The 26,729-nt window shown below is 41.3% G+C and overlaps 2 protein-coding genes across 2 annotated transcripts in view; one reads left to right on the forward strand and one right to left on the reverse strand.

Moving 5' to 3' along the window:
• LOC109522855 (eukaryotic translation initiation factor 4E-1A-like) overlaps positions 1 to 12,754 on the reverse strand; it is a 15,747-nt gene extending 2,993 nt beyond the window's left edge. Inside the window, exons 1-5 of the mRNA XM_019881686.1 lie at positions 12,647 to 12,754; positions 11,465 to 11,580; positions 10,430 to 10,525; positions 6,919 to 6,982; positions 6,013 to 6,126 (exon numbers count right to left, since the gene is read on the reverse strand). Coding sequence (XP_019737245.1) covers positions 6,013 to 6,126; positions 6,919 to 6,982; positions 10,430 to 10,525; positions 11,465 to 11,580; positions 12,647 to 12,730 — 474 coding nt within the window. The 5' untranslated portion in view covers positions 12,731 to 12,754. The remainder of the gene's footprint in view (positions 1 to 6,012; positions 6,127 to 6,918; positions 6,983 to 10,429; positions 10,526 to 11,464; positions 11,581 to 12,646) is intronic.
• The window catches only part of metap1 (methionyl aminopeptidase 1), a 22,566-nt gene continuing 8,542 nt past the window's right edge, over positions 12,706 to 26,729 (forward strand). The window contains exons 1-4 of the mRNA XM_019881685.1: positions 12,706 to 12,947; positions 16,135 to 16,186; positions 18,199 to 18,308; positions 19,895 to 19,955. Of these exons, the coding sequence (XP_019737244.1) occupies positions 12,729 to 12,947; positions 16,135 to 16,186; positions 18,199 to 18,308; positions 19,895 to 19,955 (442 nt within the window). The 5' untranslated portion in view covers positions 12,706 to 12,728. The remainder of the gene's footprint in view (positions 12,948 to 16,134; positions 16,187 to 18,198; positions 18,309 to 19,894; positions 19,956 to 26,729) is intronic.

Genomic DNA, 26,729 nt, shown 5'->3' on the forward strand with positions numbered 1-26,729 from the left:
GGGGGACAAACTGATGTGCTGGTGTATTTGTCATTTTTGTTCTTAAAAAGAATGAATGAGTCCAGCGTTAGGCCGCTTGGTGGTGGCGGCCACGCACATGCTCACCCATGGCGGCTGCTGCCGGAGTGGGCAGGCGGAGGTGCTCGCGGGGCATCCCGCGTCCACGGCCGAGCGAGGAGGGGATACCGATAAGGCGGAAGGCTCCAATCGCCGGGCATCTCAGATACGGCCGAGCGGCAATAACAGTTTGGGACACGTGTGGCACTGATATGCTCGCTCACACCTTCCCGGGCAGTAAAGAGCGAACCGCAAGCCTGAAGAACCGTCTCCCCGAACGACGGGGCTACTACACCTCGGTTCTGTTGGTAGGCTGCATAAATGCTCGCCCCTTCTTTTGTCCCCATTTGTTGTGGCACCCTGCCTGGTGCACAACATAAATCGAATCAGGTTTCAATTCCAGGTGTGGGGCTTCAAAAGTCAGGGTAACCACTATTCCCATGATTCTAACCTAAGTCACCCTCGTCTTTTTCCAATATTTGGAAATAACCGGGCATTCCCAAAAGACATGAAAATGCGAGGCTTTGCTGTTACCACAGCACCTACAGCATGCTGTGCTCCTGCCTTGTCAAGTCATTGGAGCTGGAACTGGAAGTTGCAGAAACCGCTAAAAATCTTGATTCCCGTATTTTCCGCACTAAAAGGCGCACTGGATTATAAGGTGCAATATACAATGCATCCACTAGATGGAGCTACAGGTACGTCTGTGACCGTCTCCGTGCCTTATCTTCTTCCGCCTGACTCGAGAGGCGTTCATGACCGCCTCCAAAAAAACGTAAATTAACGATTACTTCACTGAAACTATGAAAATTGAAAATACAGTAATGCATCAAAACAGAAAATCACAAAATAAATTCTATAGCCCCGTAGCTGCAACAGAACGATCAGATGTCAGTAAATTTGATCTAGTTTTACTGTTTGGTGTCTACTACCATCTTTGTTACTGATTATTGCTTTATTGTTGTATATATGTTAGTTGCTCCATGTACAGCACTTTGTATGCAGCAATGGCTGTTTGAAAGTGCTCTATAAATACAGTTGAGTTAAATTGGAAGAGACTGGACTGTCTCAGAAGTGTTTATTTATTCCTTTGTTGTGTACTGTATTCACAAACGAGGAAATCACAAAATAAATTCTGCAGTGGGGCTATAGAATTTATTTTGTGATTTCCTCGCTTGATTTTCTGTTTTGATGCATTATTTTCAATTTTCGTAGTTTCATTGAACGAATAGTTAATTTACGTTTTTCCGAGGCGGTCATGAACGCCTCTCGAGTCGAACGGAAGAAGAGAAGGCACGGAGACAGACAAAAACGTACCTGTATTTGTTGAGACTGTGAAAACCATTAATAAAGTGTGCGTTTTAAAAAAACAACACCACAGCTCTCCTTTTTTCGGAGCTGCAACAAAAATGTTTTTAAATAAGCAGTGACACAGTTCACTGAACCAACAGCAAGTTATAACATTGTAAGCATGTCTCCAGCAAGGAGCCATCTAGGGGTCGACATATTACCGTAATGACCATACACAAGGCGCAACGGATTTTAAGGTGCTCGGTGAGCTTTTAAGAAAATGGAAGATTTTTTGGTGCGCCCTATAGTGTGGAAAATATGGTACTCAATCCAAAATCATTTCTAAGGTCTTGGAATTGTCGAAACACGCTTCCCTCAAAAACGTCACTGTATGTCGTTAACCCTTTTCCAACCCAGTTTTTAAATCTTGCATCCATTCTGTTCTGTAAAAAATGGAGTCAAACTCGATTCATCTGAAGAGCAAATATGGTCTATGAATTTTGCCTTGGTTTACTATTGCATGCCACATCTTAATTAACACCTTTATAGACAGTCGACCAACCCAGCATCCCCTATGATCGCTTGTATCACAAGATCTTTCCACCTCGCACTATAGGATGGATTGCAGATATTCACCAAAATCTTGACCCGAGTTGCCCTATAGTAGTTCATCACATTCGCAAGAGACGAGCCGCCCTTGTTTTTCACAAGCTGAAAAGTCTTAAATCAAATTCTTGGCCTCTTCCCCTGCCAAATGAATCGGGATATTATTTTGTCAAAGTTTTGAAATATATCCTTGGGTATGACAACACATCGATTTTAATTGCTTCCACTCTCTGTAATAATCCTTAAAAGGGAACAAAATCTATTCAGATCAGCATTAATATGGGCAAGGAGATATTCATGTCTGAGTATCTAATTGACTCCAAATCCCAGTTCACATTGAATTCTTCTCTCATCAACTGGCTGGGAGGGTACTTATAGGACAATATCTGGGATTTATGGGTATTACTCCAAAAATCCTCCATATATCCTCAGGGTCGAAAGCAATTCCGGGAAAGAAGTAGATGGTTTTCTCAGATATATTAATATATCGTCCGCAAATAGGGCAAACTTATAACTTAACTCATGATCGCTACTATCTTGTCACTCTGCCTTATCAAATGACTAAGGAGCTCCATAAAGATGGCAAATAAGAGTGGGGAAATAGGGCAACCCTGTCGACGTCCCCTTTCTAAACCAAAAGAATCCATTAATCCTCCATTTAGCCTTACTTTGGCTACTGGTTTATCACGCAGCACCTGTGGAGTTCTCACAAAATTCAATTCTCCGGAGCACCTTGTATAAAAAGGACCAATTGACAAAGAGGGCTCTTCTGCATCCAAACCCTGTAAAACAGCTTCTAAAATGTGCCTTTATATGATTATGTTATGTTAAATTCTGTCTTTGCCCAATAAAACCAGCCTGGTCTTAGTGTATAATATCTGGAAGTATTGATTTTAGACGGCCTTGCTAAAATTGATGTAAAACGTTTAGAATCTTGGTTCAAAATACTAATTGGGTGGAAATTAGCACAATCAGATTCATCTTTCCCCTCTTTCGGTATCAAAGGCATGATCGCCTCTCACCAGGAGAGGGGATCACTCCATTCACTTGGACCCAATTAAAGTTCTCAATAATGGTGGAGATAAAATGTCACTATAAGTCTTATACCACTCTAATGGGAAACCATCTGTGCCTGGGCATTTGTTCGGCTTTAGTCAAGAGATTGCCTTCTGTAATTTAACCATCGTCGCCTCAGCCATTAAAACTTCATTCTGGTCTCCTGAGACCATTGGGAGGATTGAGTGATGCCAACATGGCGTCAGGTGTTCCCCCGCCTTCAGGGACACCTTGAGAATAAAGGTCCATCTAATATCTTACAAAATATCTTCGAATATCCTTGAAGTCATGTTTCATTTGTTTGGTAATCGAGTCCTTAATTTTATGCAACACCCCCTCTGCTTGTTGCTTCCTTAATTTATGTGCCAATTTTCTTGTTGCTTTGCAGCCCCACCTCATGATAACTCTGTCTTGAAAAGCATCCGATTGAGCATTTTTTTTTGTTTTTTATGCTTGTTAACTGATGTCATACTTTTTCTAGTTTTTTCCCATCCGAGCTTCTTTTGTGAAGCCAATTTTGCAATAATTTTCCCTGTCAAAACTGCCTTACCTGCATCAACACACCATAATTGGGGACACCTTCCCATTAACATTTTTGTACACACGCACACGCGCGCGCGCACGCGCGCGCGCACACACACACACACACACACACACACACACACACACACACACACACACACACACACACACAAACGCATTCATACACATACTCACATGCCCACTCATACACAACTGTATCCATATTAGTCATCTTAATTTCGTTCTTGGTTGCGGTGAGTGTTAAGATAAGATAAGATAAGAAAACCTTTATTAGTCTCGCAATGGAGAAATTCCCAATTCACAGCAGCAAAGTTATGAAAGGAAGAAGTAGAACAACAAAATATAGGAGCTGCTGGAAAGGCAGCCACTCTCGCGGCGCCATTTTGAAGTCAAAATAACAAAAATAACACAACACAACACATAGGACACAAGACAGTCGTGCAATCTTCACCAGCGCTTTCACGTGGGAATTCTCTTAATTCTTGTCTCATCATTTGTAGGTTAGTTGTACAGGCGCTCCCCGATTTACGAACATTCATGTTACGAACAATGGTACATACGAACATTTTTGCGGGTACAGGTATGTCGAAAAATGTTCTCGGACAGAGATGCTGTAAGTTAGATTTTGTATTGCGCGCCTTTTTCCGAGTACTGTAGTACTTCTTTCCGCCGCTAATACCGACGTGAGGCGCTGTGAGAGGAGGAGGAGGAGGAAACCCCTGTCCCCATGAAGAAGTTTGAGACGGAACTCTTGGCCAAGGGGTTTTCGCTCATAGATAAAGCCATCGCACTCTTCGAGCAGCAAGACCCAAATATTGAACGTTGCACAAAGGTTGCAAATCAAATGAATGATGCCATACAGTGCTACTGCATCATTTATGATGAGAAAAAGAAGAAAACTGTGCAATCGTCCATCATCTCCTTAAGCCTTCGAGTAAATCTTCCAAAAGTAAGTTAAACTTCATTTTATTATACTTATATAAACCTTAAACATACTTATATAAGCCTTAAACATACATTCCATACAAAATATAGCACTGAAGCAACTTACGAACGAATTCAGCTAACGAACGATCCTTCGGAACGTATCTCGTTCGTTAGCTGGGGAGCGTCTGTACCTCCATTAGCCTGTAGCTCCCCGGCTTCATGGCGGCCGTCTGGGTCATTTGGGCGAAATCGTCTCCGTCTGAGTGGGTTGTTTCAAGCCGTGAAACCAACTTTTTGTTCGATTTAGGCATTTCGTCAACGCCTCTTAACTCAGAGCCAACTTGTCAAAATACTAATGCATAAAGTCCGACGTTGCCGTAAATGAACAAGGAGCTCTGCAAACGTGCTTATTACTCCATGGCTGCCCAAACCAGAAGTCTCAGCATTGGTGATGTTTTAAAAATAAAGCATGACTTATGTTTAAATATACAAGAAATTTTGTTTGATGTAAAAATTGACAGTGACTGAAGATGCCAAATATTTGACTGTGACAACAATGTTTACAACAAGCGGCCGTTATTTTATATAAGTTTATATAAGAAGACAAAAAAGGAAACAATACCAAGGGAAAAACAGCATTCGAAAATAGCTAAATTTCATCAGATTTCCATTTTTTGGGGGGAAAAAATGGAGAAGACTTTTATAGCAATGATATTCATCTGCACTCTGTTAAACTGATGTAATGAACCATGAAAAGAAGTAAAACAATCTCTTTGATGGGTGCCTCTTTTGATGGGTGCTTCTTACTTTTGCACGGACGACAGTGTCCTGCTGTTTTCAGAAAGTCCTCTCCCTCGTCATGGTGGAAGATTTCCTTCCCCAAAAGCAATCGTCACAGGTTAATTGTTTAGATTTCTTCATCGCTACTGGTTCGAATGCACCCTCTACTAACTACACGCTACTCCACCCGACTCTACGTTCCTCCACAGCTCCACCCTATGCATCCCTCCCCCTCTACTTCTACTTGTTCTGCAGCATGATACTGGCTGTTCCCTGACACCTGCTGCGACCTGTTGGGTTAGATTTTAAATGATTTACAAGGCAGACAAGCCTGACCCTTGGTCAGAGGCTGCGTCAGACCTTTTTGCACACTATGGCGCAAAGTAAATGAAATGACGTGGAAAAATACGTCATGGGTAGGTGGCTGTAGCAGGTTGTCAAAGACGTATTCATACGTCATGGCAATTGAATGAGTTAAGAGGCCAAGGCTGGCTAAGCTGACGGAAACATTGTGTAACATAGCCTTACTATGAAGTTGCTCACTAAAATATTATGGCTCCTTCCACAACCTATATATAGGCCACCTCTCTACAAAGATTCGTGGAAGACTTTTTTTTTTGTACAATCTGACACACTGTATCCTAGTCATTGCTGCTTACTCTCAAAATGACTGAGAGTGTCATTTAAACATCAAAGCTAGATGTGGTGAAGACCAGTCCATCTATCTGTTATCCGTCAAAAGCGAAAACTTACAGTTTCTAACCAGAAGCGGTCCAGGTCTAATTTTCTCTGCTGCTTGTTGAGTGGGATCAGCCAGCGTCCTCCACGCTTGTTCCTCTCGTCCTCCCACATGGGCTCAATACCATCCTGCAGCAACCGTTTTCACATTGCTTATACTCATAGTGTCACATTGTACATTACTCTATAGTCAACAACACACACACCATCAAAAGAATGTTCACTGGTAGCATGGAATGTGGCATGTCATTCAGAGAGTTTTGTCTATCTGATTATTATTATTGTTGGTTTAAAGAGCTCTATAAATAAAGTTGAGTTGAGTATAAAGATTTGTAGGCTAAAAAGCCAATTTTTAAGTTACAATGTCTTTACTTATACTCAACAATAAGATATTAATTAATTAGTAGTTTCAAAAAACCTTGAAATGTTTAAAATCAGGGCTGTCAAACTCATTTATAGCCGGGGACACATTTTAGTTACCGTTTCACTTGGAGGGCTGTTATGACTGAAACCATCTATAGAAGTCAAGAATAACTGTTGATTCAACTATTGTTTAAGTTACTATCATGAGGGGTTTGGTAACAAGATAATGCTTAGAATATATCTGTTATTTATTTCATATGAGAATTTAAAATGTTGGTAGACATTTTAGAAAGGATCATGGAAGTTGACATGTTTGATTTGGTTTCGCGGGCCACATAAAATGCTGTGGTGGGCCAGATCTGGGCCCCGGGCCTTGAGTTTGACACCTATGTTTAAAATAAGTGGTTTAGCACACTTGGCTGGAGACATTATCAAGATAATGATTCCCATTTGATTCTTTCATTTGTATGTAAATTCGGTGGAAACTTAAAAGCATTAACATACATCACATTACGTCATTCAAGACATACATACTATAAATGAATAGATCAGACAAACCTTAAAAAGGGAGTAATCACAGCCTGACATGAGATTGCTTGACAACTGGATATGGTTGTACAGACTGGGAAGACATGGAACAGTAGTTAATCAAACTGACTTGAGTTAGAATTGGGGTAAAAAAAAAAAAAAAAAAAAAAAAAAAATCACTTCCAACTTCCGAATTGTCCAATTTTCTATTTTTTTTTCTAGAACTTTACAGCGGGGGATATATCTTGATTTGTTCATATCACTGTCGCGTAAGATTATTAGTTAAATCGCATTAATGGCTATGACTGCGTACTAACATCACTAAAAGCAACGCAAAGTAATTACACAAATATTTCTGCTGCAAAGAATAAATCAAGATTGTTGAAGTATTTACTTAGCAGTGACATTCCAACAATGCACATTTTAAATCAAGGCAGCAGTCACAAAACATTTTAGTGCCACTGACATGAAGACATTTTCAAGGACCAAAATAAAAAGCATCCACCCATCTATTATCTGAACCGTTTTATCCTCACCTGGGTCGCGGGTGTGCTGGAGCCTATCCCAGCTGACTGGCCAGAATGATTAAAAAAGATCACTCACTATTAGCTAAGCTTCAACAAGCCATGGTTGTTTGGCATATTCCAACAAGTTTTACGACAGTAATAACACAGTGCAGTGTGGCGTTTATTGTTCTACGATGAATAAAGTTGTGGTTAGCACACCGTTATCTGCGCATAATGCGACATAATGACCCGGTGATGAAGCTTCACTTTGTGCCACTGCCCTTGTTCCTTGCTGCTGATATGCAGAGCTCGACACCAACTGTTGCACGGGTAGCACATGTGCTACCAACTTTTTCAGTTGGTCGCACCCATTTTTTGAGAGGTACAGCATGACCATATTTGCTGATGCATACAGTGATCCCTCGCTATATCGCGCTTCATTTATCGCGGGTTCAGTACATCGCTTTTTTTCCCCCAAAGTACTGTATTTAGAAAAAAAATGCTCAATGACTCAGAGGTTTTGTAGATGCCTGTACGCATGATTGGTTCCCGGTGCGACGTCGACCAATGACAGCACGAATGAGTGGATTTATCCCGTGAGCTGATTGCCTGCACATCTTCGCAACCCTGTCCAGCACCTTCCTCACTTGGGTCTCAGCACCGTGTTGACTCTGATTAGTGTGTCTCATCACGCTCTTAACTCTTGTTTGCCTGCCTCTCTCTGGCATACTTTCTTCTGTTGTGCTTGCTACGTGCACGGCAGGGGGGGAGAGAGCGCACGCGTGCGAGAGAGAGAGAGAGAGAGAGAGAGAGAGAGAGAGAGAGAGAGAGAGGGAGAGAGGGTGAATGGGCTTGTACATAAAAAGCAGCAGTGTCTCTTTGCCTCCTCCTCATCAATACTGATTAATTGTCTTATCATAAACACATCGGCTGCGCGCGAAAAAAAAAGAAGCTGGCCAGGAGCTAGATGGAGGCTAACAGCGGCTACACCGTCAGCGCATAAAGTGAGAGCCGCCTCCACCAACACAAGTCTCTTCGCCTCACTCAGAAGGCAATGCTAATTAATTACTGTAGAAGGTTTTATAATTAAAGATTTAAGTAAATATGTGTACTGCTGTAGTCTTTGTCTCAAATATGAAAAGTATAATCACTGTTTACATATTTTAAATGCTGCTAACGACATACCCTTACACAAAAATTCCTTGGGGCGGGGGGCAACCCTCATTCACAGTTTTTCACTTATCACGGCACGGTCCCGGTCCCCATCAACCACAATAAGTGAGGGATCACTGTAGTTGTCTCAATTTGCATACCGTAGTATCATATGACGTAAAGATTGACAGTGACTCAAGATGATATAATACTGTAACAATGTCAATTATTTTCACAGAGCTGCCTAGCATCATCATCAATCAAGTCTGGCCCCTCAACAGTGCTTTGGATTAAGTTTTCCAAAACGGGGTTTACCAACTAGCTGTGTGTGACCACATTGCAGAGGGTATGTGGAAATTTATTCTCAAACTGAGATGGCTAATGAAAATAAAACTGCTACATACTACAGTATGGCTCTAAATATTACTCTTGTTCAGTGTTTTGTTCCTGATATTTCAAGTTTACTGCCTGTTTAAAAGGGACTAACTCAGTGGTGTCCAAGCTCGGTCCTCAAGGGCTGCTGTCCTGCCTGTTTTCCAGTTCTCACAGGAGCAACACACCTGATTCAAATAATCCGGATCGTTCTAATGCTGCTTCACAGCTGGCTGAGGAGCTGATCATCTGAATCAGGTGTGTTGCAGCCGGGAGAGCTGGAAACATGCAGGACTTATTTAAAGCCCCATTTTTTGTGGCAAATGTTATAAAAATTCAATTAAACGATGGCAGAGGACTGGTAGTCCAGTGGTTAGCACATCGACTTCACAGTGCAGAGGTACCGGGTTCAATTCCAGCTCCGGCCTCCCTGTGTGGAGTTTGCATGTTCTCCCCGGGCCTGTGTGGGTTTTCTCCGGGTACTCCGGTTTCCTCCCACATTCCAAAAACATGCATGGCAGGCTGATTGAACACTTGAAATTGTCCCTAGGTGTTAGTGTGGGCGTGGATGGTTGTTCGTCTCTGTGTGCCCTGCGATTGGCTGGCAACCGATTCAGGGTGTCCCCCCGCCTACCGCCCGCAGACAGCTGGGATAGGCTCCAGCACCCCCTGCAACCCTAGTGAGGATAAAGCGGTTCGGAAAATGAATGAATGAAAAACTATGGCAGGTTTATTCTCTATTTTGATTCATTAAGGTTGATATAACCTCTTAAATGGAGAAAGGGAGCCTAGTTATTTGATTAGTTATTGTTAACACAAGAGACGAGATGCACCATTAATTGTAATTAAAATTAATTAAAATTTTACCCCCCCCCACATAATTCTTTACATATGTCAGCTTTTATAGATTGATAGATAGTCATTGTTGAGATATTTGCAGTTGTTAACGTTCAATGGATTGATGGGACTTTTTTCTGTCTGATGTCACACTGCACCTGAATGCACCTTGTGTCTCGTGAGCAACACTGGAGACTTGTGCCGTATCACACAATGACAGCGTAGTTGATGTTGCAGCTGCCTTGGCATGTCTTTTTGAATGGTGCACATCAAATAAACTGTTGCCTGATGCAGAAAAAAAAACCTGCAAGTTGCCCGCGTTTGTGGCCATATTGGTCGCAGTGTTGAGCTCTGATATGAATAACAGCAACCAAGGTTAGCCTCAAGATGTTGGCTATCGGCTAACATTGGACTCATCCGTGAGCTTCCACTGCCCATGAGTAAGCAGTGAGGCATTATGTCACCGGAGCCACCCGCTAAAGAGCGCCGCATTTGCGCTAACTATTTTTGTTCTTTTTGAACCTGTTTGAGCAATGTGACTGATGATTTTTTTTACTTCTTTTGTTATATGTCAGTAACATTCAATGTTATGGACGCAACGGAGTAGCATTCAGTGATTCAGTTGGCAGTTCTGCATCTACTCCCTTATACTGAAGAGATTTATTGCAACTTACGCCCAAAAATCTTCAACTGTGTCAAATTTTGAGATGAGTCGTAGATTGGCCTGCCATGTTTTGCTCTTGTCATTCTTGAAGAACCATAGAGACCATCTGTTGGGATAAGAATAAAAAAAATTAAATTTAAATTCAACTTAAATGTGAGAAGAGTCACGATGCACCTGGATGGCCTACCTTAACCAGAATCCCATGTCGCATTGTAGCAAAAAGCACAATCCTGATGGATTAATCCACCTTGTAAATGAGCACTTCTTTACTTCTGGCAGAAGTGCTTCTTCTTTGTCTTCTTTAAAAGAAGACGACAACTATTTACAAGGTGCATTGATCCACTAGGATTGTACCTGTGACTATAATGCGACAGGGGATTCTAGTTAATGTCAGCCATTTTAATTTTAAAGAAAAAATACATGAACATAGTTATTAGTGTAAATTTCCTCATCCTCGCCTGCTGCCGGGGTGCAGAGCGTGTGCCGCTCTCAATTATTTTCTGAATGCAGAAAATAATTACGTTTACGTTTCTTGTATTGCCTATATTGGGTTCCATTTTTTGGGACACTCTAAATAACCGAACGACACATTTTAACAACATTCTGAGTTTCTGAATGGTTTAGGTGAAGCAGCGCACTTGGAGGGTATTTTCGAATCCACCCATGATAAGGGAACAGAGATTTTGGCTCCCCAATTCCCTCACGTCATCAATTCAAACTCCAATTTCTCACCCATAAATCCCTCCAAAATCCCACCCCACCCCCGACCCCCACAAACCTGGAACTCTCTTCCACAATACATATGTGACTGCGGTGACCGACCATCATTTAAATAACTCTTCAAAATGCACCGGTTTTGCTCTGCTTTCATTACCTCGCCATTGTCTCAATTTCCTACTTTATTTCTGTCTTTAATTTAATGGTTTTTTTTTTATGTGTATGTGTGTGTGTTTGACTCACTTTTTTCCATTTTTTGTAATGTTTCTCTCTATTTTTAACATGTTTGACTGTCACGGATACATTTTCAACTGTGCCAGAGTCTTGCCTGTTTTGTAGCGGGTGTTTGATGTAGGCTTCTGGGCTCACAATTTCCTGAGCAGTCGTCTCTCTTGCCTCATCAGCTCCATCCTCTTCTGGGAGGGATGGATTTGGGTTGGTTTCCTTTTAAAAAAAAAAAAAATTAAAAAGGGGGGGGGGCGGGAATTTTACTTGGCAGTTTATCGGGTACATTATGATAAAATTGGTGCTTCACATTTGTTTAAGGTTGTAATTTGAGAGGAGTAGCATGCCATCTTTGTCATGAATAAAATTATGTTAATGCAGAAAACCAGGAGGCCAGACCGAAAAGTACATTTTAAGTTCAATGTATTTCAATGTAAATTACAGTTATAAAATCCATGTGATCAGAGACTAGATCGTCGGCCACACAGCATAATCAACTAAGCCATTTTTAATATTTTCAGAAAACAAGAAAACACACAGATTGGTATTTTTATTGATATTGTAAAAAAAATGTTCAAAGGAAAATACCCAATAAAAATACCAGTGAGTGTTCTAATTTATTTTTTCTCCTTTTCCAAAATAATTGAAAATTAAGAATTATGCTATGTGGGAAACAACATGTAACTCTGCATCTGAAAGGCATACATTTGATCTGTCCAAATTAATAATTTCGTCCTGACAACTTTTGGGATTAAATATGACGTTCATACGAAGTGCTATTGTACTGACTGAATTATTAACGTAAACAATTCAAGTCCATATGTCTTCAAATCGGCTCTTTAAATATATTGAGATAACGCGAGTCAGTGACAGAAATTGTCGGAGAGGTCGTAAAAGTGAAGAGGTAACTAATTCTACCACTGAGCAACAATCGGGTTCAATGTAAAATATTCAACACGCCGAGTTAAAAAAGTGTGTGTTTATAGTTACATTTTTGTTTGTCATTTGGGTATTTTCTTCCAAACAACAAAGTTAAGTCACGCCGACTGACTAGTTTTCGGCAAAGTGGACAGCGAGTCCTCGACGTCAGCTTAAAGTTGCGAGGTGTCCATACTGCTTTGACGTTAAGCACAGGTCGTAGTTAAAGCTCGCTTAAACTTGAAGCCAAAACAACTTGGCCAGCCCGTATGCATTTCTTGACAACTGTTCGGACGTACAACTGGCACGGTTTTCATTAAAGCGGTACCACTATAAGGCATTTAAAGTTTTTCGAGAAAGTGCTCACCGGTTCGGCAGTCGCCATTTTAGAAATCTGTGTTAGGAAACGTTCTGTTGATTGGAGCACACCAAGCAGCGTCGCTGCGGACATGCGCGGTGCGCCGCATGCGTCCGGCTGGCTGGGTGCTTCGGGTTGCTTCCTCCCTTCCCCGGCGCGGTGCCGGGACTCCACCCCTCAACCAGGCGAAAGCATGGCGAGCACGGAGGAGAGAAGGGAGTGCGAGACGGAATGCTGCAGCAAAGACGCCAAACTCCAATGTCCCACATGTATCAAGCTTGGCATTCAAGGCTCGTATTTCTGTTCCCAGGTAAAGCGTCGCCGTCGACTCGACAAGTTCAAAAAGGCCGCTGTTGTAGCTCACCAACGGGCCCTGTATCATCACGAGGCTGCTATGTAGCTGTCATGCTACATGGAAAGCGACGAAAGTGTGCTTTCTCTAAAATCCCACAACTATTTTGTCAGACGTTTGAGAATGGCCTCGTGATATAAACATTGTTTATGATTGCTAACACTCCGTTGTGAGCTCAGTTAATTCTGTCACATTTGCTTGAAGACTGCCCTAACTACCTTGCTAACTCAAGACCGGTTGGCTGATATCGGTGATTTCAAACATCACGATTGGGTAAAACACTCTAGAATTCTATGCATTCAAATATTTGTTGGGAGCCTGTACCGAAAAACGCTTTTGATTTGCATGGCTGTTTCATAAACTGCTAGCGAAGTTGACGAAGCGCGACTGTTCTCTCTACCACACTATTGCCCCTCATCTTGGCACTTCGTAACATTGTGGGCAAAGCTATTACCAACAACTTACACGTTCTAGGTAATTCATCGTTATGAGTGTGATTATGACATAAACGATTCAATTTGCCCCGATTATATACATACAATCTATACACAACTTACATTTTAAAAAATGCTGTAATACTGTAACTAACGTTATTAGACAGTCTGTGTGTGTGTGTGTGTGTGTGTGTGTGTGTGTGTGTCTGTGTGTGTGTCTCTCTCTCTCTTTTTCTTTCGCTATACAGTAAGTTTTCTCTAGTACGGAATCATGTTTGCGTTGTCCAATCTTTCCTTATAACAGAATTTCCTGATGTGCGAAACGATGATGGTACATACAATACAATGCATCTTGATTTATATAGTGCTTTCACAACAGCAGCAGCTGTAACAAAGCGCTTAACAAAACAGTTAACATACATGTGCTTTATGAACATGCAAGTATGTTAACAAAATATATGTGTAACAAAACAAGCAATAAAATGCAAAAATATATGGTCCAACAACTGTTTATAACACAAAAAGCATCATACAGTTCAGGTATATGAACAAAATACAGTATAAGAAGTCTAGTCACAAAATGAGGACTATTTGCGACACAATGAGTTTAGTAACCAGTAGACCTGGTAGCTCTTCTTTCCACTCACTCACTGCCTCTAACTTTACGTCACCTCGATCACCAGACAAGACAGCATTGCTAAGCTGATGTTATGCAACGAACTTTTGAAGCCAGCCACAGGACGCTTCGAAGTCCTCGATACCCATAGTTAGAGCTATGGAACTCACCTTCTCTCTAATTAACTGTCCAGTTAGCGTATGGTTTTTAGCACGATAACAGGTAAAGCATTCCAGGAAACGTTCGTTTACTTGACTGTCCGTCGAGCCACAAGCAATTTACTCTGAACAGGTAATCGGATGCATTGCACTCTCTCTTCCACGGTCATTATTGTTCCTCTTTGTTTGGATGCTACGATTTACAGGATGTAAATGTAAATGACTGGGGAAAAAAATCGTTGGCGATTCAAGTAGAACTCCTGCGAATTGAGTCACTTACAGGTCACTGTTTTGGATCCAATGAAAGTAAATAGCAGCGCGGACACAGTTATTCTGTAGTATCGAGCGGGACTTGCTTGAGTTCATGTAATATCGTAGTCAAAATTTTAGTTCATGGGTTTTTCATTCCGGGTCAGGAAATTTTGCTTGACAGAAGTTCGTAGGTGGGAATATTTACTGTATTCCAACAAGTACACTAGAACACAGTGCCATGTCATCCATCTATCCATCCATCTTCTGAACCACTTCTTTTCACTGTTAACATTTACCTCAGCTCAGTTGCCCCTCTTTTCTTTACGTTGCCTCCATTGCCGACCAGACCTGACAACAATCCACAGAGGTCCTGCTGGTCATCTCTCTCATCTAGGATGTTGAAAGTGCTGTGATACTCAGCTGGCCCGCTTTTGTTTACGTTGCCTTGAACGCCTACAAACCTACCAAACTCGACAACAATTCATGGCTGGTAGTGCGCCATCTCGTCCGTGATGTTTAAAATGCGGTGACCTGTCATAGGAACTCATCAATTTGCACTGTAATCCAATGTCGATTAAAGGTAAATTGTGAAGTAAACTTGTCCAACCATCTTTTGAGTAATACTTGGAGTTAAAACTATTTCAAGCATACTTTCGTTAGTTTTTCAAACACAACCCACCCGGGTTCATAGTTGGACCCATAGCCACGGAAATGCTTTTGTTTGGCACTCTCCGGCGAGTGATGTCATTTGCAGAAGTCTCCAGTCGGCCATTGTTGATAGCGCGTGTCAAAGTGCCGCTTTACATTCGACCGTTTCATCAATGTTATTTTGTCATTGCAAATTAGACACATCACAGAACCTGTTCTCTCCACAAAGGCGAATCCTTCGGTCCATTCGTCCTGAAGTCTACCATACTCGTCATCTTTTTCTCTTTTCGCCATCTTATTCGTCAAAAGATTAGCTTTGAGCTAATGACTGAGCGGGCTGATTCAGAAGGGGGCGTTTACCTGTTTCCACAGCAACGGTCGACGTAGGCCAATATCATCCAATTAAAATTGCCCCTGCAGCCAACTGTAGCCCTGAACAGGACATGACCAGTGAAAAGTCAATGGATGGATTAAACAAGTGAGAATATTTTGTTTTATCTGCGAGCCAGATGCAATCATCAAAAGAGCCCCCCCTGGCTCGCGAGCCATAAGTTCCCGACCCCTGTATTAGACCCTATGAGGATCATGCTGTGATTGTATTTTGGATGTGCAACCAAAACCAGTTACCTGGTTATTGGCCCTCTCCGTGAATTGTGCGTCTGAATGTTTTGTTTTGTTTTTGACATCAAGACGAAAAAACTGCACAGGTGGCAGCTTCTTTGAATAAAAACAGTGTTCTGAGGTCTGTTACAGAAACTATGCCCAAGAGTGTAATCTTTGCAAACTGCACCGCTGATGACCAGCAAGTAATTTAGATGAGTGTCTGTCCTAAAGGAGATGGCTTGACAAGCTGCAGAGTTCGGCAGCTGTCCCTGTTTTATTGTTTTAGTTCTCATGGAACAAAAGAAGCCAAGACTTAAAATGGAAGCCTAGAGTCATCACCTACTGGATTTATTTATTCATGTTTATCCAGTATGCCAAAGCAAGAATCCTGTAATTTATTTCTGGGAGTTCTTATTTTCTCTTTTCATTTCCAGGAGTGTTTCAAAGGGAGTTGGGCATCTCACAAGTTGCTGCACAAAAAAGCAAGTAAGTATCTCGGGCTCAGTGACCAGTTTGCGCTGCCAGGCGCCCTCATTTTTCAGCAGTACGCCAAATTAATTTCAAGTTAAGTTTTCATGGTTTCAAGAATTTTTTTTTTAAACTAAGTTAAGCAAACCTTTATTTGTCTCACAATGGAGAAATTCGCAATTTACAGCAGCAAAATTTTGAAAGGAAGAAAGTAGAAAAACAATATCTGGTAGTGCGCCATCTCTTCCGTGATCAAAAGCATTACCCTTCCTTATCTCTTGATCATATTGGTTCTATCTTGTTATTTTAAGTCTTGCAGAGATGAAAGTCCTCCGGATTTTCCCGGAATTCCGGGGTTTTCAAATTTTTATGAAAATTTCTCCGGAGAATTGAGGAAAATTTGCATAAAATTAATCCGGATATTAGTTGACAACATTGAACGAAGACGCGTTTGAGTTCGTTGTATTGCTTTCACGAGCATAGCCATATTGAGGCACTAACACTAGTAACAGTAAAGACATTTTTGTTTGTGTAATAACGACAGAAGACATAATGGCTTAGCTTAGCTGTTGTCGTGTATGATGTCATTTGCATCGGCGCTGATTGGTTGAAATCAAAAGACGCGCTTGCGTACATGTTGGCGCTGAAGCACGCACAGCAGAGAGCAGCGGACTATCTACTGCTGAGGCTCGCTTAGCTTGAGTGGCGTCGCCACAACAGTAATACCCTCGCCTCGCATTCTCATGGCCTCACCATATCTTGGAGATTTCGAAATTTCGGCCCGAACGGAAGCCACAAAGGGTACACAAGTGCGTGTGCGGGTGCGCGTGTGTGTGTGTGTGTGTGTGTGTGTGTGTGTGTGTGTGTGTGTGTGTGTGTGTGTGTGTGTGTGTTTTTTTTTTAATATTTTTTCCGGAATTTTCAGAAAAGTCCACTTTCATCTCTGGTCTTGGAACTGAGCTAACCTGAGATCCGAGTCATGCTATGTAATGTGGAAATGTGTGCCGGAACGGCAAAACATGTCTTTAGATCTTTGTATCTTTGAATTTTAGCCAGGGTTATTCAAAGCTTCAGTGTGTGCAAAGATGCCAGGCATCAAAGGTGCAGATAAGAGCCTTGAATTTCTCGTGATCTTTGTCATTTTGTACTTGACAAAAGTGTGTAATGATAGTGTTGAATGTGCAAGGACGAATCAATGAGGCTATGATAGTTGTGAGTAATTGAATAAATACTACGTTTTGAAATCAATGAATAATTATGAATTCAATCTCCATCAAAATAATCTCATAAAAAATTAAAGTACCAATTTAAAAAAAGTATCCTTAGAATCCCAATTAATACTGCACGACACTCATTACATGGTCGTGTGAATCAATCAGACAAAGTAGAGGGTGCGGCCGGGAGACGCTACAAATGTTTGGGCGGGGGAGGGGAGGGTGCGGCGATCGCCCATTGAGACGTCTACTCAGTCTGCATGGCTCAATTATTACTATCACCACAAATGTTTCCAGTGGGATCAGATGAAACTCAAATATCAACACTGTTACTCTTCACAAATCTGTCGATGCAGTTTATTGTGATTGGCCCATCCAAAAATAACCTCAAACCACGCACGCCCTTGCTCTCAGTGCATACTTGAAAGGACTCATAAAGATGGAAAACGCATTCTTATGTTGATAATGCATTACGTTGAATGAATGCAAAAACAGTTTAGAACCATTAGGTTTGTATTTTATTTATGAGGCCAAATGTATTTGGCAAAATGATGGCCCGGATGTTAGAAACAGGTGTTTGCTTAACTATGCACCCGTAATGATTTTTAGCAAAAGAGATGGAGTCATTTAACAATCTTAATGCAAAACAGGTTGTTTTGATCTGCCAGTTGTGATGTCACTTGTTGTTTCTGTTTCCAAATGAATGCGGCACTTATTCTTAGCCAACTTAAAAACTGATTGGCCTTCTATTTCCTGTGCCAAATGCTTTATATTTTGTTGTAATTATAATGTGTTTAATCTGTGTTGTTTGGTCAGAGGAGGACAAGAATCAGAATGAATGTAAGAACTGTGTGGAAAAAGACATCAACACAGACCCATGGCCTGGCTATCGCTACACGGGGAAACTTCGTCCCTACTACCCACTGGTGAGTCTCATACAGTATTAAGAACTGAATTTTTATTGCAATAGGGGAAAATATGATGACTGGAGTTCAGATGTGCAAGCTCAGTGTCAGTGCTATTACATTTTTCATCTTCCACACTTAAAATTTTGGTTTACACTATTTTCCTGCGACGCACATGGAAAAAATTGTTGGTAGCCTTCTGTTCATGCAAGAAAACAACAGAAAAAAAGGGGGAGAGTAATAGAAAACATAAATACAAAATGAATGAAAAACTAACCAATGAAACAGGCCTGGTTAAAAATGATTGATATTTTGCACAACAATCACTGCCATCAAATGATTTTTGTTGCTTTCAGTGAGCCTTCTGTACCTTGTAGCAGGCATTTTGTAGCATGGACACCCAGACTCATGGCTGTACAGATTGAGTCTGGTCATTGTCTCAAGTGCATTTCTGTGGCGGGGCAAACATGAGCAAACAGACAGCGAAATGAAGCAATCAGCGACGAAACTATAGTTTCGTATGATGTAAAGCTTCACAGTGACTCAAGATATATTTGCAAAATATTTTACTCTAATGACTTGGTTAGCAACAAACAGTGTACAAAGTCAGTCAGAAATAAATTCGGAAAGCAACTTTTCAAACTTATCTGAGGGCATCCAGTTGTTTGAAGATGTTGAGGAACAGGAGATTGTTGGCAAGCGTATGTTGGACCATACAGGTACAAGCCAGATGCCTAGGATGCGGATAATGTTGTGCCTGCGCGGCCTGACATAGAGTGGAGCTGAGACCCATTGGGATTGAAAGCAATTTAAGATCTATAGGTTGCGGTTATTAGCCTAGTGTTATTGTTTGCAATCCGATGCTGTGCTGTAAATTGTGCATGATGGGATTACCTACTCGGTCCATGCATTCCTGCCAGCACAGAGCGCACACGTAACAGTCGGGTGGTGTCCTACATTGTCATTGCTAAGGTTGTTCTGTCGCGTTGTTGGCCACGCCGTACATTATATCGTCAGCATCGTTGTAAACTATTACAGAGGATTCCATCCATGCACCTATATAGTTTGAATGTTTTAATACATGATTAAATCCATGGACTCAGTTGTCTGCACGGAGAAAAACGAGGTGAATCATTTTGCCCCTCCTGCTTTTCAAATTTTTAAAAAATTTGGTTTAAAAAAAAAAATTGTTTACATTTCTTTCCACTACATGATTGCATCTCACTTGGTGTTGATTGACAAAAATATCAAATTTTATGTCTTTTGTATGAAACTGAAATGTGGCAAAAAATTCAAAGGGGGAAAATACCATCGCAACTCACGGTAAGTAAAGACCTTTATCTTGAAACGGATGGTGTCAAATACATCTTGTCAAACCGAATCCTGCTGTACTTGACATCCAAACCAGCAGGAAACGATGCCAGGCCAAGTGAGGCGCCTTGAGTGTGTTGGGAAAAAGTCGGGGAACCCAAGGAATATTATAGACTGATGTGTGGAAAAAAAGATTGTGCTATGTTTTGTGTGTGCATAAATGATAGAATAGAAAATATTTGAATCTTTTTTGGGAGGGCCCAACATGTGTTCTCCTTACCCCCTGTTCCTTTTAGACACCTTTGCGGCTTGTACCCAGTGAAATCCAAAGACCTGACTATGCTGACCATCCAAGAGGTAACAAAGTTTCTATTTCGACAATATTTGTGATGAGAATTTAATAGTTTGAAAAATAATATTGATGATCGAATCGTCATTAAGCACACACCTTGCGAATGCAATAAACACAATCATCAACTTAAAGGAAGTAAAATGTTGGAGTGGGACTTAATTTAAAATACATTGGAACCTCGATTTAATGAACTAATTGGGGCAAGGGTTCGTGCATTAGAGGCGATTGTGTGAACTCTCTCTGTCTCCTCTGTTGAGTGACAGAGAGATGTATTGGGCGAACCATCATTTTTGGCTGTGTGCTCTGAGATGGAATATTTCTCTGGTTTCAGGAAATCCGCAGTTCTTGCAGTTTTTCGGGAGTATTATGCCCCCAGACAATTCAACCCAGAGCCATGGATACTAGCATGGGCTCATCAGTCAATCAGTCAGCCGTCGTCTTGATTTACTTAGCACTGTAATTTAGATGTCAACCGCCATGTGAGATCTTTTACTGTATTTGTTTCGTGACGTTCGCAACAAGTCGTTCTTTTCAATGGCTCTTTTGGAGTTAGCGATGAGAATTGATTTGTTGCTGTGTGAGAGAGAGAGAGAGAGAGAGAGAGAGAGAGAGAGAGAGAGAGAGAGAGAGAGAGAGAGAGAGAAAGTATAAGTATATATAGCCACCCATTTTCTAAGCTGCTTATCCTCACGAGGGTCGCGGGCATGCGAGCGCCTATCACACATAGACAAACAATCATTCGCGCTCACAATCAGACCTAGGGACAATTGAGAGTGTTCAAAATAACCAAACGTGCATGTTTTTGGAATATGGAAGGAAACTGGAGTACTCAGAGAAAAGTGCGTGCGTGCGTGCACTACTCACAAAAAGTCTACTTGGCTTTCAGGTGAAATTTCAGGACGGGCCTGAAATGCATTCAAACCTTTACAGGCGAATTTAATGTGATTGTGTGTTAAATGTTTCAGTACAGCAAATGTCCTGGTTCAATTTGAGCTGGTGTTTAAACAGTTGTCCTCATGCTGTTCACATTTTGACATCATGAGACCAAGACAATACCCAACAATGGATCAACAGTAGCTTGCCATTGTGATGCTTCAAACAGGACATTGAAGGAAGTGAACACTGAGCTTACAGTGTCACAGAGTGTCATCAGCAGTTTGCAACAGCGATCCAAAAGAGTGGAAGAGTCACAGAAAGATGTAGAAGTGGATGTTCTTTGGCCGCATCCCATGCTGAGAAACCGGATGAATGCCACACAACTCCAGGCGCGTTTAAGGGAGGTGAGAGGCACCCAAGTGTCACGTCAGACCATTCAAAACCGTTTACATCAGTGTGGTCTGCGTGTTAGACGACCTGTAAGGGTACCTGACCACACCACCGGGCATAGGCATCATCGTCTTGCATGAGCCAGGGAACATTTATGCTGGGCAAGGGACCAGTCAGGAGGCCTCGGTGCTGTTCTCTGATCAAAGTCCATTCACATTGAGCAGAACTGATGGCTGCCAACGATGTTGGAGACGTCAAGGGGAGCGCTATGCATCAGCCATTGTTGTCACCAGACAAGCTTTTGGTGGTGGCGATTTTACAGTGTGGGTAGGTAGGTAGGTGTGTCCAGTCGGTACAAAATCTGCCCTACACTGTGTGAATGGTACAGTGACAAGACCATACTACCTGAAAAACATTATTAATCCAGTGTTTGTGCACCTACATGAAAACACATTGTCGCGTGAACTTTTGACATTTTCCACAAAAATCACCTGAAAGCCAAATATCCTTAACTCTTTGTGTGTGTGTGTGTGTGTGTGTGTGTGTGTGTGTGTGTGTGTGTGTGTGTGTGTGTGTGTGTGTAGATATATTGTTAAGCTACCCTTATTGTACTGAGCAACAAGGATGAAGCCACAAGTTCCGGCTTCGTCTCTGAAATGTCTAACCTGTGGGATCTTGCTAAATAAGAAGAGTACCTCTTTTTTTTCCCCTCCTATGCTTTCACAACTCCATTAATATTCAAAATGCATTAAATATAGACTTCTCCGCACTATGTGGACCTGCTGTACCTTATATCAATAATAATTTCATGCACTGTTGACATGAAACTATTTATGAATAGAATCCCCTTCATTTTCCACTATGATCACTTGCAGCTCTGTTAGCTTCTCATTTGAAATAATTTACAAATCAGAAATTTTGTTTCAGGTAACATATAACTGTAGTAAGTGTCACCAACTTTTATGTGTGCTGCAATTTTGTTTCTTCTGAAATATCTCTCCGATATTTGTTACCTGTCTTAAAATTCTCTTTGCAAGTCAGTCAATGTTACCACGGCAACTCTACATCCCTGTGATCTGCCTGCATAGATCTTTACTCAGGTAGCCATGGTTACAATGTCTTTTCATTCTCCCGTGATGCTTTTTCAAGGAACACACAGCAATGCTTCTTACAATTGTGTTGACGTTGAACTTTTGCAAAATCATTTTTACACTGTTATTCAATATCTGTTTCCACTTTTACTCATATGTTAAAGTGATAGGAATGAAAATATTCAGGGTATTCATCTTGTCTTGAGCTGCTCTCTTCAAGTGTTAGTAAGGTTAAATTGATTATTGCACTCACACTGTGGACATTTGGGGCTAAAAGGAGGGCTGGACTGTGCAGAAGTTGAAAATCACTGTTGCCAAGCAACTGTTGATGTTCATACAGCAATCATCTTGTTGATTTCATAAATGATCGAACAGTAAATGCCTGGCCACTTCACTGTTTTGACCACATGAGACGCTTTAGTGCCCTCAGTATGATTTTCTGTTTTGAAACCTTTTTGACTCATTACAGTGTAATGATGACACAAAATGTCAACAAAAAAAATTTGCAACGCAAAGTTGACTGACTCCACTACCACTGTTCTTCAGTCTAGTTTTACACTCTTGCTTTGTTCATCCTGAGTCACCAGAATTAGTGCGATCCTGTCCTATATTCTCGGAAGTGTACTGCTGTCTTAGGCTTTTAGGATGCTTTGCATTACATTTATGTCATGTATGCAAGACCAGATAATAAGAGAAAAGAGAAGCTATGCTACAATTACTGTGATGGGACAAGCCCTGAATCACAACAACAGTGTATTGTCGTAAAGCTGGTGTTGATATTTGTGCAGAAAATTAAAACCCTTTCCTTGTGCTAGATGTAAAAAAAATTAAAAAAAACAGTGCTGGCATCAGCACAACTTAAGCACATCTCTGTAAATAGCTTGTAGCAAATCAGTTTTGATTTAAAAACATGAGTACATCAAATGAAACCAATTCAAATCGTTCCACTTTAAAATATATCGAGATGTGAATGATTTTATTGGAGCGAAGTGTCTTTGAAGAGAGTGCCACACTTATAGTACTGACAAGTTCAGTCATCTGTATATAAGAATAAGAAAACCTTTATTTGTCTCACAAAAGAAATTCCCATAAAATGACGACAAGAAATGAATTGCATCATACCATACTATTTTCTACCGCTTATCCGAGATCAGGTCGTGGGGGCGGCAGCTTTAGCAGGGAAGCTCATTCTTTTTAATTAATTTAAAAAAACACACAAATTCACCATCTCTGAAAACTAGATTATGAAAATCATATGCGAGACATGGCGTCCCATGTCATCTGCTGACATTGGTCCTTTGTATTTCCTGAAGTCCAAGCTCAACTCAGCCGTCTATTGGGGAAATTTTACAGCACTTCCAGCCATCTCGTTACCTCTGCGTCCCGCGTCCTGGACGCATAATTTTCCCGTGGGACGCACAGTTCCAAATAAATGTGCGTTTTTGGGACACAAGGAAATTTCTCAGTCAAAACAAAAAAACTACGGCAGGCCTGAGGATTTCACGGTAACGATCGTAACCGGTAGCGCGTCGTTTCCGTGGCGTCATTTTGACGGTACCGAAAAATTGTCTCCCATAAAAGTCACCGCACCCGAGTTGACTGTACGCGATCAAATCTCTCCTGTGTGATCAGCGCGATTTCACTGTGCCTGTATGTGTGTTTGTGGTGTGTGAGTGTGTTTCTTCTAATTTACTTTCGTTTTGTTTTGTTTTCAGTGTTGGGGGGGGGGGGGGAACAGATAACGTTTTGTGCGCATGCGGGTTGCTATTTTAGTGCGCAAACTGAGGAATCGCGCGGATGAAAGTTTGAGATGGCGGCGAAAAAACCTCACAAAGGTCTACTAATTACGACATTTAAGAAATGGGAATGCCAGTCTGATTTTTCGTATGAATCGTCCGAAGAGCGTATCACTAAACTCACCTGTGATGTATGCACAGAACACGAGAGCGAGATACGACGCGAGGCACGATTACGAGGCAAGTTGGTCATTCGATCTATAGGCTAGTTGTAGCATGGTAACTTTAGGAATAATGCATTCGTCACAAGGTGTAGTAATGCTAATGTTAACTGTTGGTAGAACTAATGATGACGTGTGTTAGATTCTCGTCAAATTGATAGTAGATTACACACACATCGTCTTGGATAGAGGATGTCAAGCCACATCAATATTTACCTGTATTAATGATTACCAGTAAATTAATCTTTGAAGTGTGAGATTGGAAAAAATAGTCAGATTTTGTGATATGCTGTATTCATGATGCCATATGAGTACAACATATTTCCATCCATTTATTTTGTTGAATAAACCTGGAGTACACAGCTGCTGATGTAATGCTCATTTTTAATGCATAGTTTTCAAACATTTACCCTTGAAACATTATACTTTTGAATTTCAGAATTCTTGATTATGAATATCAGTCAAAATAGAAAAATGGGTTCCCATGATGAACGTTTACGGAACCCAAAACATTAGTTATCGTGGTTTCCCATTGGGTAATCCGACGGAACCGAAAAACGGTTACCATGAATTTCCGAAATCCTCAGGCCTGCTACTGAATTATTAAAATTTTTGCAGCATTTGTTTATAATTGCATGTATATGTTGTTGTTTGTGTTATTATCATATGCAATTGAATAAGTAGACCATTTCAGAATTCGAAATTTGGGACTCACTAAATGCATAATGGGACTCATACTTTTCTGATCAGCGAGTCCCTGGGACTCGCTGGGGGTAAACTGTGAAATTATCACTGACTTCATGCTTCCTCCTGCTGCTGACCAGTTTTATGGAGATGCAAATTTGATTTTCCAACAGGACTTGGCACCTGCACACAGTGCCAAAGCTATCAGTACCTGGTGTAAGGACCATGGTATTCCTGTTCTTGACTGGCCAGCAAACTCCCCTAACCTTAACCTCATCGAAAATCTTTTGGTATTGTGAAGAAGGAGATGCGATAATCAAGATCCAGCAAGGCAGAATAGCTGAAGACAACTATCGGAGCAACCTGGGCCACACACTCCATGCCACATCACATTGCTGCTGTACTTGAGGCAAAAGGAGCCCCAACTACGTATTGAATGCTGTACATGTGCATACTTCTCATGTTTATACTTTTCGGTTGTCCAACATTTATAAAACTCCTTTCTTCATATAATCTTAAGTAGTATTAAAATTTAGATAGTGAATTTGGGTTTTTATTAGTTTTCGGATATAATCATCCAGTGATGAAAGTCCTCCGGATTTTCCTGGAATTCCGGATTTTCAAATTTTAATGAAAATTTCTCCGGAGAGTTCAGGAAAAATTGCCTAAAATTAATCCGGACATTAGTTGACAACATTGAACGAACACGCGTTTGAGTTCGTTGTTTTGCTTTCACGGCGTAGCCATGTTCAGGCACTAACACTAGTAACAGTAAAGAGATTTTTGTCTTTTTATAAACACACTTGCTAAACCCCAGTGGAACGAATAAAAGACGCCGTGGACAAGACAGTTGTTGTCGTAAAAAATATATTTGGACAAAAAGGGAAACACAGTTGGCAGAAAAACGTGTCCGTCCGACTTCGAGAGTCGTCACGGGTAGCTTAGCTTAGCTGTTGTCGTATGTCGTGTGTGACATTGGTTGCGTCGGCGCTGATTGGTTGAAATCAAAAGACGCGCTTGCGTACATGTTCGCGCTGATGCACGCACAGCAGAGAGCAGCGGACTATCTACTGCTGAGGCGCGCTTCGCTCGAGTGGCGTCGCCACAACAGTAATACCCTCGCCTCGCATTCTCATGCCCTCGCCATATCTCGGAGATTTTGAAATTTCGGCGAGAACAGAAGCCATTAAGGGTGTACGTGTGCACACAAAAGGAAGATTACTCATTGAATGTCGAGTATTTGAATAGCGTTTTGTGTAAACTAATCCATGCGTGATCGGCCAGGTGTGTGTGTGTGTGTGTACAGATATACAGTATATATATATATTAGAGCTGTCAGTGTAGCGCATTTTTATTGGCATTAATTTAAATGACTTTTAACGGGATTAAATTTTTTTCTCGCGAGATTAACGCGGCACACGTCACAGTGGATGTTATGTTGCTCTATAAATAAACCAGAAACAAAACAACAAGCGCGCTGCATCGGTCCACGCACGTTTGTTTTGCCAGCCACGGCAGCACGAGACACCGAAAACGGATACTTAGAGTTTATGAATGGAAAGTTTACTTTTAAAAAGTTGCCAGATTGCTCCACTGACAAGACCAAAGTTACCTGTATGTTTTGCAGTCGTAAACTGAGCTATCATCATAGCACGTCGAGTCTGAAATACCACTGAATGGCCAAGCACACAGCTGATGTGAGTACTCCGCCCCCTCGTCTCAGACAGACAGCTATGGATCATTTCAAAGCGAAGAAAATGGATGACACGACGAAGAACAAA

This window comes from Hippocampus comes, unplaced genomic scaffold, assembly GCF_001891065.2.
Source record: "Hippocampus comes isolate QL1 unplaced genomic scaffold, H_comes_QL1_v1.1 scaffold356, whole genome shotgun sequence".
Classification (NCBI taxonomy): Eukaryota; Metazoa; Chordata; class Actinopteri; order Syngnathiformes; family Syngnathidae; genus Hippocampus; species Hippocampus comes.